This window comes from Tyto alba, unplaced genomic scaffold (assembly GCF_018691265.1).
Source record: "Tyto alba isolate M040663 unplaced genomic scaffold, T.alba_DEE_v4.0 Super-Scaffold_26, whole genome shotgun sequence".
Lineage (NCBI taxonomy): Eukaryota > Metazoa > Chordata > Aves > Strigiformes > Tytonidae > Tyto > Tyto alba.
In genome coordinates, this window is record NW_024881300.1 from 16,291,362 (window position 1) to 16,310,207 (window position 18,846).

Consider the following 18,846-nt stretch of genomic DNA (forward strand, 5'->3'; position numbering starts at 1 on the left):
TGTATTTTCCATTCTTAGTAGCCAAAGATTTAATTTCTGTCAGTGAAACTTAATAATGATCTGAAGTGAGACTATAGCAGTTAGGACTGTAAAAGGCAAATACTTCCAAAAGAATTGGAGAGTTAGTTGCCTTCTCATTGGAAGATTCAGATTAGAAGATCCTCCAAGCACAGGTAAATTAAAGTATTTCATGTGAAAGTTTTCAGTTTACTCATCCAAGTTTAATTCATAATCATCTTAGAATACCTGTGAGATTACAGAATAAATAGATCTGAGAATGATTACTGACCTCTCTATTTTTAATGAGTATTCTTGATAGAAATAACACTGTATCTACTTTAGGGCTGAGTCATATATGTACATATATATATCACAACTGTTTTACAAGAACAGGATTCAAATCAAACACTCTGAAATTAAGAAACTTTAGAATTGAGGCTGCTGTGCAACTTCACGCTGCCCTGCGGAGACGCACTCTGGATCTCTGGATCTCATACTGCCTGTCCAACAAGCCCCTACCGCGCTCAGTGCTCCCAGCACGTGGTGCCTGATTTGCTGTGCTCTATTCAAACTGTTACCAGGGTCAGTTCTTTCAGGACCTTTTTTTTCCCCTTGGCTGTTCATCACTATCTGATGTAAATGTTTTATACGATTTAAGAACCTCTTAATGTGAAGGAAAATATCTCTTATATAAATATTTTTACTTTTAGAAAGCTCTCCAGCTCATGATAGCAAAAAAAGTCATCCTCTGTTAAAACAGGTGTTCCACATTCACTTTGAATTGTGAACCTCAAGTCTATAGGCATTACAGTTTCTAGAAAAAACAGGTTGCAACAGTATGTGTTCACTCTATTGTCCTTTTAAGGACAAACTGAGACAAGTATCTAATGTGTAAAGAAAGCTTCACAACATGTGCTTCAGAAAAAAAATAGGGTGCATTAACCCTAATAAGAATTGAGCCCCAGAAAACTATTATTTAATTAAACCAATTCCTTTCCTGGTTCTTCATACAGACCAGACCTCAAAATGCTTTAATTTGCTTTTACTCATTGAAAAGTCCTGTGAGCCCAAGGTAGTAACACAGATCTAACCGTCTCAGGCAGCCAGAAACAATTTCAGAGAGTAGCTTTATTTTCTTCTTGTCTGAGAAAAGATCTGGGTAATGTATGAACAGTCAAAGTCAGATTTCCTCTTTCACGGTCCTATGAGGATGCACTTTCTCCCATTTCAGTAGGTGCTCTGTGTTCCTTCAAGTGCAGGGGCTGAAATTCTATCTGGCCTTTTAGTAAGTCATGTGTCAAAAGAGGAGGAGGTTTTGCCCATACCTCAAGACCTTGTGTAAGGGTTAGCCCTCATCTCATTTGGTTCTGACAACTGTCATAAAACTGTGTTATGCCAATGGTCAAAAAAACAGTAAAGCTTAAAACTTTTCTAATGAAATATCCTGAAGTATTAGACTGAACACTTGTCTTCTGAAAGTGCACTTTGCTTTGTGATAGCAGACGCAAGAAACAGAACAAATGCATCCTGAACAACAAAATGCAGAATATGAAAGAGGGATAGAAGTGGCAACCAGTTTTACACCCATTCGAGTAATATTCTCCTGGTGCTTCAAGAAAGCGAAGGGAATGGAGAGGAAATGATCTCAGACGAGTTAGAACAAGACATGTTAGTATCTATCACTTCAGAGAACAACCACATAATAATTTAAGAAACTCGCAACCTCCAGCTGAGTGAGTGCCTGTGGGGTAAAGCCTGCACCCCAGGCAAGCTGGGCCGTACATACTTTAAGACCTTGGGCTACCCCGCTTCTTGCGCACTGGCCAGTGGACACAGCTATAATGGGCACATGAAGGGAACTTCCTCTCTGTTCCCTGGCCAGCAGATAAACCTGAGCCCCTTCCCACCCAGCGGAGTGCAAGAGGGGATGTTTACAAAGCAAGAGCTGCATCACAGTCAGGTCTCCTTCCTCCTGTATCATTCCAGCTGAGTAGGAAAAGGGCAAAAATCAAACTCTGGAAAAGTACTGGAGACAAAATATTGCAGGGCACAAAACCGTATACTTTAAAGTCCCTGGCACTCAGCTGAAAAATAGTACACAATGTAAAATGTTCAGGTTTTCATCAGGAATGCAATACTATTGCAAAGTTGCAATTTTGCCAAAGTAATGAGCATATAAAAGGTTTTCTATCGTATTTTCAAACATTCATTATAAAGCCCTTCCTTAACAACCCAATAACTGAAGTCTGCACATACAGCCAAGTTATCAGACCTACAAATTTGGAAAGACCTCCAGTGCTACTCTACTTAACTGGATGCATTCCAGCATCTTTTCAGCCAACTGGCATTTGCTCCCAAATTTACAGCTGGCAAACAACCTCCTTAAACATTTCCAGTTCCTCAATAGAACTGTTTAATGTCTACCTTTAACACACCAACCACCTGACTTCAGACACAACACTCAGCAGCTCTGACCGCAGGGCGCAGAGTTATAAAATTTACAGCTTCTTGAGTTTGAAAACCACAGACTCTATGGCTGGAATCTGCCAGCTCTATTCCGAAGAAAAAGAACTGTGGCTTTTGCTCAGGGCACAAAATGTTAAAACAATGGATAAATTGAATTCTCCTGAGCAAAGAACCTTTCCTTTTGCTGCTAATTTTGATTTCAAAGCTAAACCAATAAATTTTCTATACTAGCTGTGCATCTGCTCCTTTGTTTGAGATGATTTTTTTTCCCGTGGCCATCCTAAGTTTCTAATAGAGTAATCCATTTTGCAGGTCAAATTTTTAAGAAGTTTGTTTTTGTTTTGACTGACTCTGTGCTTGTCAGGTGTTTTTTATTGTAAGATGTGTATGTGAAGTTACTTGCAACACACTGCATTAAAAGTGATTAACTTACACAAGATAAACTCTTCTTTCTTCCATAATACTCTGTCCAAGGTATAGGAAAGCATACTAATGCCTGGCACGTAACAAGCTGAAAAAACAACCTGTTATCTGTGTGAAGCACTATAGGACATTTACGAATCACTTACAGAGTGAAGCGAAGCATAGAGAAAAAACCGGGTAAAGGAACAGCTATTGTTTACCCATATGTGCTTCATGCATTTTCATCTTCACTCATTCTGAATGTGCATAATTTACAAAATGGGCATGAGCCCAAACTTTGAATCCTGGCATATATGGTAGCTTTGATCTGAGTCTTCAAATTGCACCTGTGTTTCCTGGGTCACTCCCATGCTTTGCAAGTCTTTGATAATTTCTTTAGGTGGATGTAACGGAGTTAAGCTCTCTGCAGAGAGCCATCAGCTACACCAGTGAGGGCAGATGGAGAAGTCTGTCTGTGTGGAAGACTAGTGCCTGGCTGTGTTAAGCTTGTGAGACCTGCAGTTTTCATCCACTGTGAATCTATGTACTGTTTAATAAATATTGTAACAGCCAACATCATCCTAAGCAAGATTCTGATTTATCTGTTCAATCAAGATTAATTTAATTGACTTTTATGAATTTCCTGTTTTCAGTAGGATAAAGCTAAGCATGCAGCATATAATGCTGATGGAAAACTGTTTAAAACAATTCTTAAAACACAACTGTTGTCTTGAAGGGACAGTTATTGCATAGGATCCTTGACAGTGGCTAGCATCAGGAGCTTCAAAGGAAAGTGAGCGAACACCTGTTTGGAGAGCACCAGTGAAGGAAGAATTACCCATCAGTGATTTAAGCCAAACCTTAAAATAAAAGGGGTTTTATCCTTCCAGTATTTCTAAAGTCACTTTAAACACAGTCTTAACTAAAAGCTTATGACAAACTATTGTTTTTCAAGAAAGTCCACTGGGGTCATTAGAAGGAATTAAAAAAAAAAAAAAAAAAGTATCCTTGAAGGGTCCTGTATGATCTCATTTCTACTTCAGCTGTTTCAAATTTATCTTCTGTTATTATTGTGTCTCCATTTTTTTTACTGTTCACATGCTAAATGTACAACCTTCAGGGATACTGTCCAGCTAATCTCTCCTCACTAAAGGAGAACCCTTTTATCCATTGTGCTGAATCAACATCTGTATCTTATAAGCACATCTTAGCTCTCTTTAGCTTACTTTCTCTTTAGGGGAAATCAGTACAAATTTATCATCTAGTAGCTAATAATAAATGTAATGCTTTATAACTGCAACTTGGCTTTCTCCCAGTGGCAGCTAGATCATCAGTAAAGTCATTCCACCTGGCCTCCTTTCTCTTTTTTAACCCTATTGATAAAGAAGAAGTGATTTACTGGTTTTAATTAGACATATTCCTGCCTTGAAGTTCCATGCACCTTCTCTTCTCTCAAAAGCCTGATTCTTTGCAAAGCATCGTTTCCATCTATTACTTATCATTGTCAAAATAAACTATCTTTTTTCACAAAGATTTCACAGTTTCTTGATTCAATATTTCACCAAGTTTGACGTAAACTTCAGGGACGATACTGAGCCTGTTTTGTCCTGAAAAACTTCCCAGTGCTTTCACAAATCATATTTGACTTCTCAAATCAGTCAACTATTCATCCATTTACTGATAGAATAGAAAACCAAATTATTAAATTCTCATGTTTTTAAGTTAGTTTATCAGTCTCTGGTTATGCAATATTTTTAATGACCACATAACAGTTCAGTTTCTGTTGCCCTTTCAGAATCTTTCCCATAATTCAAGTAAGTCGTGGAGGGTGATGGAATATTTCAACAAATGGATGTCATGAGTGAACCTCATACGAGTCCCTTCTGCTCTGCTAGCCTCTTCTGGGAAGTATTTTCAGCAGTTAATGGTGCCCACAAGCAGCCCTTATTTGCAAGGCTAGATAAGTGAATGATGAATTTACTGATTGTTTCTCCTCAAGTTAAATATTTTTCAGTTAACAGAAAAACACTGACAAGGTCTTTAAATTGAAAGTGCTGACTTTAGATTACCTATGCAAATGGCAGATAAATGAGCTGAATATATTTAACTACATAAAAAAAAAAATCCAGCATGTTTCCATTTAAGATGAGACAATTATGCTATAGAAACCATACTTTTAAAAACTGGTATTCATTTCTGATCCTAGATTATCATTTAACTATCAAATTTTACCCCTTTGGTTATTTCATCTAATCTGAATATGACCATTTCGGGACCTGCCTACTGAATCCATGAATATTTTGCATTTCAGCTTTTATTAGTTTCTACAAACCCATAATCACCAAAGTATCAAGAATACTAACTTCAGAAAGATACAGATACACAAATTCTGAAGGGCACTGGTTTACTTGGTTTTGCCTTCCCTCCATCTGTGAACAATCCAGAAAAGGTTAGGATGAATTCTAAAACCTCATCGTGCATTTACATTTCCAGTAGTTGTGCTCAGAAAATACTAGTAATACTACATTTACTACATTTAGAAATACTACATTTAATTCCTCATTCATCTCACAATGTTTTCCTCCTCCTCCAAAAATATTTGACCACTATAGTTTGTATCTTTTCTCCCATAACCTAGTTAAATGACAGATTCACTGCCCTTTGTCTTCTTTGGTATGACTCATTCCCATAATTACATACATATAATGTATGTAAGTATATATGTGTGTGTTTATTTTTTGGAGGGAAATTCCAGGGGAAATAAGAAAAGCATTTTATCAGACTTTTTCTTGTCTCACCAATTTTTGAATAGTGTTTACGACTGCAGAGTTTGATTAAATAATACATGCCTACCTGAACTATTGAAAAACCTGTTTGTTCTAAAAATAGATGCATAGGAACATACTGCACAATAAGATACAAATACAAACCATTTCACAGAACTGCATGGCTGAACTTGTGATATGCATGACAATAGGGAATTTTAAGGTTTTTTTGTCTTATTTGGGTTTCCTCCTCCTCTTTTAATACACACTTTAGAAGAAGATACTGTGGAGAATGACTGCATTTCAACGGAGGTGATTGCCTTGAGCACAGACTTGCCAGACCTGTCTGGACCCATACCCAGACAGCACTGGTCCCGTCCTCTCCTGTGAAAGTTGCTCGGAGGATGTGCATAACCTGAACTTTCTGGATACATGGGGAATGATTTGCATTCAGAAACACTGTCAAAAACCTGGACTGTTTGAGTCATCACACAAATGTCTAGCAAAACTGTGAGTACAAAATTAAATAGGCACAAGCTGTGTTAATCTGTCTTTCAGATCGTAGTGGAATGGCAATAAATACACCTACAAAACCTTATATTTTCTACCCACCTGAATAATAAAAGTTCCTGTATTTATGCATGCAATTTATTCAATTTCTCAATACCTGCAGTGTGCATTTTTACAAGGCCTCGCACTGAATTCTTCCAGAAAAAAAACTCATCTAGAAAATAAGTATAAAATTTCTTTTGAATACAACCCAATTAAAAAATGAAGGAAAAATATCTGAAGATTACGGGAAGAAGTTGAGGCTCAAACCCTGGAAAGCCTTATCTTCTTGAAAACCAACTTAATTGGATAAAAAATTGTTGGCAGGACTTTTTTTTGTATGCTTTGAAAATCACAGATGAGATAAAAACAAAGCTACAATGTAGTATGCTTAAACACTCATTTTTCAGCCTTCTATCAGTTTCTGGTATTTATAGTTGAAGGAGGATTTGTTTTATTATTACTGCTGCAAACAGATATTCAGCAATATGTGTGTTTTCTCATAAGAGCGTATTTCTTTAGTTTTCCTTGGCATTTTTGCTGCATACTGTTACTGGTAAATCACAAATAATGCAGATCTCTGAACACAGAAAATTTTGCATTTTTTTTTTTTTTCAGAATTCAGCTTGTTGAATGCTGCTTAAATTATTGAAAGGGGAAAAAAGTCTTAACTGCAGCTCATAGATCTGTATAATTGGGGAATACGTAACTGCAACATTTTCAGTCATTAGAATCCCTAGTTACCAATGCCAGTGGTGTAGGTATTTCAATAAAAATACACGGGAAGTTTAAATAAGCTCTCAAAGGAGCAATAGCCTCCAGTTAAATGTTAAATCTTAATAAAACTGTTTAGCATAATTTGATAGGATGAAAATAGAAGTGTTATTTGGCATTAAATTTTTTTTCTTTAATCTTTATTCTGCAAAGTATGTGCATGATATGCAGCCAAGTTAAGTCATCTTGCAGGCAATTTATTACTCATACTCTAGGTCTGTAATAATACAGTTCAATCTACTTTGTATTATGACAAATAAGATTCCTGAGAGTTCAGCTTAACATTTCACAGTACTTCTAAGTGTATTTGTTTCTTTGGTGTAAGGCTATTTTGGAGATGATTTGCAGACAGGGAAGCATGTCTGTACCTTGTAGACCAAACTCTTCCTTGGACTAAAGCATCCCTACTAACAGGCATACCCAAAATGAAAGTTCTTCAACTGAGAAAAAATGTTTTAAAAAAGCATTGCAAATTGTGATAGTAATTTGTGAAAATACACGCCCTTAGCCTGTGTCACACTGTCCATTCTAAAGCATGTGTTCATCCTAAAGTACTTTAACGTGTGTTCATGGCCTGTGAACTTCAGTGGTTCTTAAAGATACGTTTAAGTACATTACTCAGCCAGTTTGAACAGCAGTTAAAGATCTTCAGCATTCCCAATAAACACTTTACTGAATAGTAGTGAAAGTTCAAATCATCCTTGAAGAATACAATTCATGTCACAGCCTATACTTTCTGTGTTTTTAGTTTAACAGAACAAAGCTGTGTAAGAGAGATGGGATGGAGAGTTCTCAGCTACCTGCTCCTGCTAAACCTCTGCAGAGAGCAGTGTTCGGTCACGGTGTTGTGTGACGGGGTGAAGAACCACAGATTGCTGCCTCGGCGCACGGGCACGGCACTTGCGCTCAGGCTCCCCGGGTGCATGCCAGAAAGCTCTGCTTTTGATTGCAAGCTGACCAGCAAATTGCTGGAAGTTGCAGGAGGGAATTGATTCCCTTCTGAGGAGGGCTCCTTCCTTCTCACAGGGCAAAAACATTCAAAAAATGCATCAAAACAAACATAACGGATGAGTTCCAAAGCCAGAGATTTGCTAGAGCTTTCTAACAAAGCAGGCAGATTGTTGTAGCTAACAGGGAGTAAAGACTTTGGCCATTCAGCCAGAAATTGACCCTCAGATGTTCTGATGCAGTTTGAAAGAAAATCTAGTAAAGTAACCTAATGCAGAGAGATTTTTTGTAGAACAGAAGTATTAGTGGCCAGTTTCAAAATGGTAACACTGGAACAAACCACGTAAGTATCAAATTCGCTTTCTACTAAATACAGTTTCAACCCAGGACATCCGGCAGACAGAGTAGGTGATACAAATTTGACTGGGAGATAAACATGTATAAAAGCAATTATTTTAGATGCTATCGCCAATAAAACTGAATCAACAGAAACTACACAGGAGCCTATGTGTGGGACTTCGACCATCTGTGTCCCAAGGCAGATGTAAAAATGGCTACATGCGCCTGCGGTGTCAGCAGCATTATTTGAAACTGCTACCATTAAGTCTTGCCATAATGTGTGATTTAATTTTTACATCACTGGATTTTATTGTATATTATTTCTGGGATGCGTTTATAATCTCTATTACCATTGTGCAGCAACTGAGAACTAATGCTATATGATGTGTTTTATGCACCTTCCTTGTCATTGAATTTGTGACAGTTTACCAAACTTCAGACCTTGATAAATTGGTGAAAGGCCCTTCAATCTAGCATGACCACACAATTAAGTCTGAATACTATCGTGACTCAATGCTATTCTTTAATCTTGCTGAGAGCTACAGTGCAGAGCTAAAGCTGTCGTTACTAATTCTGTAATAGACATCAAGGGAAGAATAAACAGAAGAAAGCTTACTTCAAAGACCAGCGTCTCATTAGTCGGTCCTGCTGCATATAGACTCTCTGGATGGTTAAAAGTGCGTTGATAATCAAAAACTGTTCCAGCAAAAGAAAACTTTCCTGGCCAGTCAATTGTCCAGTCTCCTGTCAGATAATACTTTTTACTGAGGTTGCGCACTGCAAGGTAGCTGGTGGAGATCTGCATTTCGTGGAGCTGTATACTGCGTGCTCCTGCTGGAATAGTGACCACGGCATAGTAATCTGAAATGGAAGAAGTAAGCAACCTTTTTGCAATTGTCATACAAATAAAGATAGCTTATCATTTCTGAGCCAATTTGAAATTTTTGCAGTTTAGAAGATGTTGAAGACAGCTATTCTGATCCACCAAAGTTACCCCATTTTCACAAGGAGAAACCACTTCTGATTTTAACCCTCCTATGCAGCCCGTAATCAGAGTAACTCTGAGGTATTTCAATTCCTGGAATTTTTCTTTGTGATTAAAGACAAGAAAAAGCAAGTTCACCTTAGAAAAATGCAGAACAGACTAATGGTGGTTCCACTGTCATTGTTTTACTGTGTTTTCCCTGTAGTTTGCTACAGTAGTTGGAAGGTACTACTTCCATCCTGGACAAGGCTTCTGAGGTGAGATGCACTGGGATGCAGTGAGCTTTCACAAAGCCCTGGATACCACTGGATCTCCCTGCTGTGAACCAGTGCACTCTGAGCATGTAAAGATCTCACCCATTCTACTGTCAGATGAGACACCGCTGGCAGTCTCCAACATGCACTGCACGCAGCTGATTTTGCAGGGCAATCAGTTTAGATTATTTTTCTAGAGTTGTATCTCTGTATTACTGTATCCTAAACAATTTCCTGGCCTGTGTAACTGTAGTATTGACATGGCTTATGAACAGTAAGCGGATCCTCAAAATACCCCCCCGGGTAAAGAAATATTATCTGCATTTTATGCCTGAGAAACTGTGGCCTAGTGAGATTATTTCACAAGAAGCCTGTGACAGTCCACTAAAGAAAAGTCCACCTCCCAGTCACTGGATCATCCATTGAATCAGCTGGACAGCTTCCAGCCAACTTAATTTGAAAATGGACATGGAAATACTGTCATGTTTGGCATTATGCTGTGTATTGCTTTTTATATGTCCTACAGTCCCATTCCAGTCAGAGCTGTTGACAGCTATTTTTTCACTTGCCTGAATCCTAAAATCTCTTTTAAGAGGAAATTCACACGTAAAGGGAAAATGTGGCTTCAGAAACACGAGGAATGCTTGCAAATTAAATAACCAAGACTTATGCTCGTAGCTTGCTTGTTACCAAGAAACAGGAGAAATATGAACTCTCCTCTCACTCTCCCTGTGATTTTCAGTTCACATCTGGACTTTTAGCCACTGCCCTAATGAGCAAGGAATCATATATATTACTTGGGGATATAGCAGAGCAATGAGTTGATGATCATGTGGAACAGCTTTCCTTACCATTAGCTTTGTGCTGGATCAAGTATTGGCCTTTAAAGAACTTGCACGTTGAATTATCTCCTTTACAAACTCCACAAGCATCCAATACAGCTTTGGAACCAAGTCCACGATCACACCCTACTTGCTGCAACCAAAAGGCACAATGAAGGACTCAGACACAAGGGAATTTGAAGAAACAGCTGCATTCTCCATAAAGGAGTCAATTGCCCGCTTAAAAAAATAGACATTAGGATTGTAAGAAACTTAATTTTATCTTACTTCACATATTCCATCAATGCAAACATCATATTTATTTGGAGAACACAGAGTTCCATCCTTCACTTTGCTGGACATTGCAAAGAAAAAGTCAAAGTCTTCAGCTGTGCAGTACAATTTACATCTGTCTTCCTCTGGGGGGGGAGGGGAAAAACAAGAGAACAAAAAAAAACAAAACAAAACACTATTAAAAAAACGGCTGGACAGTTTAAACCAAAACAACAACAACAACAACAACAACAAAAAAAGGGAAAAAAAAAAAAGCACCCTGCCATTGTCTCTTCCTGCATCCTAGATGATAGGTGACAAGCTACAAGGATTAATTGTGTCTGGTGACATATTAGGACCCCAAGATGGGCAGAAATATAGCCAAATACAGTAGCTTATATTATGGTATTTTAAAAGAACATGTGGGTTTGACTGTCCACACACAGACTTAAGGATTCAAAGCCCACGTGAAAACATGCACATTGCATTAGCTCCGCTGCTGTGGCCCTGATTTCAGTTCCACTGGGTCACAGTTTCAAATTTCATTTTTTACTACGAGAAATGGGAGATTGTAGTAATTTTATGTTCGGTCAAAATTTGAAAAATATATAAAATGGCATAAATGATCAGTTCAGCTGAAAGCTAGGACTGGTGTCAGATTTTCCCCTAACAAAAGCACTTTTCCTCTAAAAAATCCCAACCACTGTCAATCAAATTTCTTCTTATACATGGATGGTATGTTATCCTTATAAAGGGCTGATTAATTCTGCATAGACAAAACCAGTCATGCAATTGTAAATATTGTCACAATTGCTGAAATACACACTTCTAATACAAATAGTAAGTGCAGCAAATATAAGAGCATGACAAAATTTTGAAGAACATGAAATTGGATTCAAAATACTATCTTTTTATTCTTAAATAAGCAGCTGGGTTTTCAATAGCACTTTCTACAGAGGCAAGGCATCATTAGCAATTCTGAAAACCAGATCATGTTTTCAGGACTATAAATGTAGATCTTGGAGGAGATTTTGAAAAGCAGCTAAGAGAGTAAGGACAGGCATTTGCAAGTTCAGAGTCACTTAGGGACGTCTTGCTTTTGAAAATTACGCCTTCTGCCCCTAATTTTAAACTCTTATTTCTTTTAATAAATGCAGTCCCTACCTTTAAAATCAATGTAGGCCACCTTCATTTCTGTTAAACAAGATACACTTATCATCAATAGCAAATTTTTACAGGTGCTAAACAAAGCAGCTACAATGTGACATAATCTAGCCACTTTTATTCAAGTAGTAGCAACAGCAGCTACAAACTGTGCTTTCAAACTGCAGAAAATATTTGTTGTATCTGATAAAAACGAATAGTGATTCAAAATATTTGCAAAATTAAGATATGTAAAGTAAAAATAAACTTTGCTTGTACAAAAGACAAAAAATAGTTATTGAGAGCTGAACTTTATAAAGATCTCTTAGTAAAAGATGACTTTAAAAAAAATTATACCAGTGCATTGTTTGTTTTTCCAATTCTCATCGGACTATTCCAGCAGAAATGTCAAAAAGTTGATTTATTGTTACATTTTGAAATCTGAGAACATTCCAAAGGAAGGAAGATTCTGGTAGTGTTATTGTGGGAGCTCACATTTCCTATGCTGAAAAATCCACGGAAATTGTTTTGTTTTGGTTTTACACTAACTGATAGGTAGTATAAAATGAAAGAGAGGGGTAGCAACAGCTAGGGAGTCATGCTAAGAACAAAGATTTTAATTCACAACCAAAATCAATTCTGCATGTTCATACAGGCAGTATCGCACAGGAGGCTGGATTCAACTATGCTAGAAAGCAAACACATCTCAAATAAGCCAACTGAATTTCTGTTTGCTTACATCAGGGTGATATTTGGCCAAAGAATAGGGGTGAATTACAGCTTATACCTCACTTCCTGCAATTGCCTTTGTCCATCAGAGCTGTGGCATAATTACCTTCCACTTTAGTATAGGGCTTCCATTTGTAGTACCAACCCCGGAAAGGTTTGCTGTTGTATTCGGCACACTGCTGGGCACGGAAGTCCAAGCTATTTGCTGGACATGGCTGATTATTACAAAGTTGATAAATACGACTGGAACCTTGGCAGAATTTGCCGCCATACTGTGGCCTAAAAAAAAGAAAACAATTCTTTTGCAAAACCTAGGTTTTGTGTGATTGGCATGTTATGTGTGTATGAGAATACTGAGAAAATGAGAGACTTGTTATCTTAAGAGATCAGTATTTATTATATGGGCCATTAATTTTCATGGCTCCTAAACCCAAGAAAAGCAGTCACCATGAATTATCTACTTGGATCACTGCAAACTCAGCAAAGATGCAACCATCTAGAGGCGAGTCCTGTTTTCACTAATTTAAATTTATAGGGCTATTTTGTATTGGCTGGTTTCAATCTTGTTCTATATCTATTTTTACTCTGCTGTAACCCAGGAATGAACATGTGCAAAGAATTACCTATCACAATAAGAGTTAATAAAGGATAACATAACACTGATCAAACAAACAGAATGAATAATTGCATTTGGTTGTTCATTTGTTTTGTAAATCATTTTGAAAAAATGTGCTTTTAAATAGTCAAAGAAAACAAGGACAGTCCGTGGTTGTCCTGCTTTAGGAAAATGTTGGAATTCATGGATAACTTTATACATGTCACATCCACTTCAGCAAACCTTACCTGGGCATTTCCCTTAAATTTTGGCCAGAATGAAAAGAGCATATTCTATAACTGTTTTTAACTATAACTTTTTTAACTGTTTGGTCTGTTTACATGACTGTAGAATACTGTAAAATGTAAGACTTGCTCTTTTTAAAGTGACTGAGAGGTCTCACAAGCTGCTGAGAAATGTGTTCACTCACTTTAGTATTCCTTATGGGTCTACACAGGAGTTCACTGATGTTATTTCTGCAGTTTCACAATGATCAGATATACATCTGCAAGTACTGAGCCAAATCTTCAAAACATAATTTCTAAGAACTGTTTGTCATACTGTACAATTTCTTGCATCAAGTGAAAAGAAATGCAGCACCAATGCTGCACTTGCACACATTTATATAATGATTTTTTAAAATTAGGGAACATACATACTTGGAAGACAAGCTATGATCTTTCAGTGGAGAGCTTGTCCATGCTACACACATATTAAGGAAAAAAGTAGAATAATACAGAAGATACTGGTTAATAATATATCAACTAACGTAATTCATAATTAATAATAATAGTATAAAAGATGTAGTTGCAACTTCTCTTGACATGCATCTCACTGGAGTAATGTGGAGACAACTTGGTGCAACATAGAGGAGAAAATCCAGGTGCTTTTTCTGTTTGATTATAAATTTTAACCCTCATACGTCTAACCCTCTATCCAAGCTGGGGCTTGGTTTTTATGTTCTGAATCAGCTTTGAATGTATACAATACCTGCCTTTTCCAGAGTTCTGGGCTACAAAACAGTCTTTTAACTGAAGAGATGGAAACCCACCTGCTACTCTATTTAAGACTGGGTTAAAGCACCAGCAAAATGTGTTGTGGAAAAAACCCACAACTTTCAGTGTCTTTTCTAGAGGTCACCTACTAGCAGCACTGACACTGGGTATAACAGCAAAGGTCTTAAAACAAAGTCAAATTTTCTGTCCTAGTTGGTGGCAAATTCAGTCTGTGAAGGGCAGGGAGGATATTCAACATCAGTGAAGTCAGGCAGTATTTATGTTGACTTTGTGCAACTGGTGAGAGCTTTGAGTTAAGGCAGCCAAACTGTTGGGTCATTACTCAATTCTCTACTGACTTTCTTTACAGCTTCAGCACATGTATGATTTTTGACCTCCTTCAGCCCCAGAGAACAAAACTGCTTTAGTGTAAGGAAAAGAAGCAACCTCCTTCCAAGTAAATGCCACCAAACAAGCAATATAATAGAATTATTTATGGCTAGATCGTGAGTTCTAGCCACAGTCCTGCATTTGAGGATGGTATAAAATTCCACCAAAGTAAGGGAACACTGAAAGAGGCATTCTGTTTCCCAGCTCTGTTACAGCATTTTAATATTACGGTACACTCCCATTACAGAAACTGTTGGCCAGAGAATTATGGAAACTTCCCCACCTTAATTTTTTACCAACAAGATGTCAGTAAGAATTAAGTAATTCACAGTAAACTAGATGTAGATCTACAAAATCAACTTTTGGGGAAAAGATTATTATCTACATTGACAAAATCATGCTATTATTGGTGACGCTCATGCCACCAGTAGATTTTGGGTTGACTGCTTACAGAAGCTCTGGTAGTATAACTGCGCTAACAGCGGAATGCCTTGCACAGAGGGTATTCCAACATTTCTACACTGGTACAGTGCTCCTAATAAAGATATAGTCTAAACTTTTCATCCATCTGTGTACTCCCCAGCGTTGGCATGCATCAGTAAAGATACCTGCATAAATAACGCTGTTAGAGCTGAGGCCTTGCTGAGGATAATTGGAAAAGAGAAATTTTGTGAGAAAGGCCCACAAAACAACAGTCTCCAAAGAATGATCTGTAAAAGGAGTATAAGTGCAAAGATGTAAATACTCCATACAAGACTCAGATATTAAAATTCTACACAAGTAGATTAAATTAATTCTGCAGTACCTTTTTAAGAACAGACTTTATGAACAACAGAAGTAAAATGGATATTCACTGCAGGGCATCACAGACAGTGAGAAATCCTGGCATTAATCTGATCAAGGAAAGTAATTCATGCATTACAAAGGGAATTAGCCTCTGAAATTCTGGACTCCTATTTTTTCATGTTTTGTAATCATTTAAATTCAAATGAGAACATTTTGCCTCATATTATGACCATATTACGATAGCATCACAAAGCTAGATTATTTTAGTCTGCATGAATTTGAAAGGTCTACAAGGTCTTTCATAATTTTCATTTTTAATTAGAATTTTAAATGGCATCATTACTTTGCATCAGTTTACATCTGCATTGTCTGTAATCACTGTTACAGATACTGTACACAAAATATTAAAAAGACACATTCAAGCAATTCTGATTTAGTCTTTTGATTGCATACTTGTCTGAAACCCCATTCTACTCTTACTGAGCAATACACTATTGTGAAGTGGGTAGGATGCAGTTACAGATATGATTTAGGTATTAATTTAAATCTCTTGGGCACTCTTCAGGTTCTTTCCCTGTAATCTGTTTCTATCTTGGAAAAGTACCTCAATTGTAAAATGTTGTGATGTATGAAAACCAGATCCATGAAATTGCACAGTGACAATTTACAGAAACATAATGATTTTAGCAAATCTGCATAGTTCTGTGTTCTACAGATGACCTCCACAGGTGTGTGTTAGTATGAACCCGTACATAACTCCAGTGGTAATTCAGAAGCCATACCCAGAGCTGTTTGGGTGTGGTCACAAGGTCTGTCTTAAAATTGCCAAGACAAACGGAATTGAATTGGTTGGATACTGCAAGAGGGGAATTTCACATACAAGCACAGGTAACAAGAATTTTATAAGCAACAGCCTGAATTTGTGTTCTTCACCTGTCTTTAAGCCTCTAATAAAATATGTCACCCTTAAAATCACTGGAAACCTATAATCTCCCTCAATGTTCACAAAGAAGTCAGTTACTTTGAAAAATGGACTGCTTATTTAGAAACCTCATTTTAGAGTCCAGTCAGTTTTTGAGAGATCCACATCCCCCATCCTAATCTCTTACAGAAATAGATTTTATTCTTTGTCATTCTCAAAATTTGGCTATCCAAAACCATCTATCAAGCTTTTGAACAAAATAAACATTAGCTCCTACATGAATCTGAATTAGGAAAAGTGAAATAAATATATTACATATGAAATAATATACATGTATGTACTGAAGTGTATAAACATCTGAAATGTATTTCAGAAGTTCAAAAAGAAAGGAATCGTTATTCTTTGTTTATGTGTAGTTATAGAGGTGAACAATGAACAGTGACTAGGTTATAAATTGTTCCATGTGGTGTAACACTAAAAATGGATAGTATCATTTTTCTAATGATTCCACATCTATACAAAAGTGCTGTGATGGGAAATACAGCTACCTGGATATTTGTACACTGTTGTGGTGTGGGTGGCTAATTTATAGTCCTGTCATTTCATCACTCTAACTCTGAGAGAGATTTATACGATCTTCTCTTTGCTCTAACTGAATCATCACTAATGTAGTATAAACGTGATCCAGTTCTGGTATCAAGTATAACTTGGTTACATCAAGTCTAGCATCAAGTCTTACTTTAATTATAACAGATGGATGACTCTGAATGCAAGTCTGAAATAAATAATGCTACAGTAACAGACACCCTTCGTGTTAAAGAGTTTCTGTTTGAAGACCATTGGAAATCATTATCAGTTAATTATATCTGTGGACCAAACTGAAACATTTCAACTACTGGACATTATTCTGTCACGCAGAAAGAGCAAGGGATGGTTTATGAATAGATGCAAAGAACAATGTGCATACACACAAGTTTAGCAAGGCAAACAGGGACCAAAATAGGAAGACCAAAATATATGTATGACGTGTAATTGAGACTCCGCATTCTCTTGCTAAAGAGTTTAATGAAGGAAACTATCCAAGTAATTTTACTTATCAAACAACAGAAAAGGTTGAGAAAATTCTCTGCTATGGATCTGCAAAAATTGGCTTGACTGAGTGAGGGCAATAGAGACTATTTTAACTAACTCACATTTTCCTATAACATAGTATATGAAGCGTGGATATTATTACTGCAGCACTGTATAGTAGGTGTGAGGCTTCTTTACAGCCTCATATAAACTGTGTCATATTTTCTCTGTTTTTTATTACTGCAGTTTAAATGCTGTTTTTATTGTGTGCAATGAAGAATACATGTGTCTATGGCTGTTGAAGCTGTGTATGAAATAAAACAGTGAAATCCTTTTTTTCTCCTAAGTTGAAGTGAAATGAGTACTCGGGAAGGATGCTGGTCAGATAACAGCCTCTACTTTGAGATAGTACTGTAAGGAATAATAGTATTTACAGTGATAAGACATTCACTAGAGGAAACACTAGAAATATTTAATGAGTTAGAATACAATTCTAGAGTTCAGCAACTTCATTCTGACTTGTGAAACATGGAGAAAGTTGGGCTGTAGATAGTACTCTAGCAGTCTTCAGACAGCCACTACTTACTAGTATTAGGACATATTTCTGTCTTTCAGTTACTGACTGGTCATATTGGACATGAGAGAAAGGTCTTAGAAACATTTTCACACATACTATTTCCCTGCAGAAATGGACTCTCTATATTGTTTTGTTCTAATAACATAAATAGTTAGTATAAAAATAATACCTTTTCATATCTATGTCTTACTTTGGATTATTGCAGTGTCTTTCTTGATATGTGACCCCACCTCCACAAGTGCGAGTACACTCAGACCACTCGGACCAGGCAGACCAGTGGCCATTTACAGGCTTGGGTCCATGATCACCATATTTGACACACTGTCCTCTTCGACACCACTGCCAAAAGAATGCCAAAAATTATCCTGTCAGAGTTAGCAGTACCTAGTAGATGCATAAAAGAAGAAAATCCACATTTAAAAGCTCCCGTACTTAACCCTAATAAACACGAGGTCACCCTCTGAACTCAGTGAGATAGTTCACAGCAGGACAAAGACTCTAAAGTAGGACATTGATCCACACAACGGTATAGATAAATACTGTCCTAAAGTTTGTCCAAGTTCTGAGTGAAAGATCTCTGAGGTACAAATTTTCAAAACTGTTCTCTTGGAGAGTCTCTTTTTCACCTACTCTTCCCCAAGAAATCCGTGTTAATAAATGGTCCTGTGCTGCCAGAACCTCAAAACTTCCCACGTAATTTAAAAATAGTCTGCTAAAATTCTCCTAAAGTTTCTCCCTTTTATCACTCAATCGTGAAAATGCACAAAGAAAAAGTGCAAAATAGAACATTTGTCAGTAACTTGAAAATCAAAATAATATTCTACTGGAAGAAACATTACAGCAAAAGAAAATATTCTGAGCAACTACAGACAAGTGCAAATTAGAAGGTTCAACTAAAATAAGTAACAAGTCTCTTTTAGTACTGATCACTAATGATAAATACGCATGATGGCATTAGTCTGTATAGCAAAAATTATGGCTTAAGAAATGTTTAGAGGAGAATGGAAGTTGAAGCCTTGATGTAACTTCGAATTAATGGATTTTCTTACTGATTTAGATGTG

The 18,846-nt window shown here is 36.9% G+C and overlaps 1 protein-coding gene across 3 annotated transcripts in view; it reads right to left on the reverse strand.

The window, feature by feature from the left end:
* ADAMTS18 (ADAM metallopeptidase with thrombospondin type 1 motif 18) overlaps positions 1-18,846 on the reverse strand; it is a 79,373-nt gene that overhangs the window by 18,494 nt on the left and 42,033 nt on the right. For all 3 annotated transcript variants that reach the window (XM_032990706.2, XM_032990707.2, XM_032990708.2), the window contains 5 exons: positions 17,975-18,123; positions 12,555-12,727; positions 10,592-10,722; positions 10,334-10,457; positions 8,860-9,104 (listed from right to left, as the gene is read on the reverse strand). In XM_032990706.2, the coding sequence (XP_032846597.1) occupies positions 8,860-9,104; positions 10,334-10,457; positions 10,592-10,722; positions 12,555-12,727; positions 17,975-18,123 (822 nt within the window). The remainder of the gene's footprint in view (positions 1-8,859; positions 9,105-10,333; positions 10,458-10,591; positions 10,723-12,554; positions 12,728-17,974; positions 18,124-18,846) is intronic.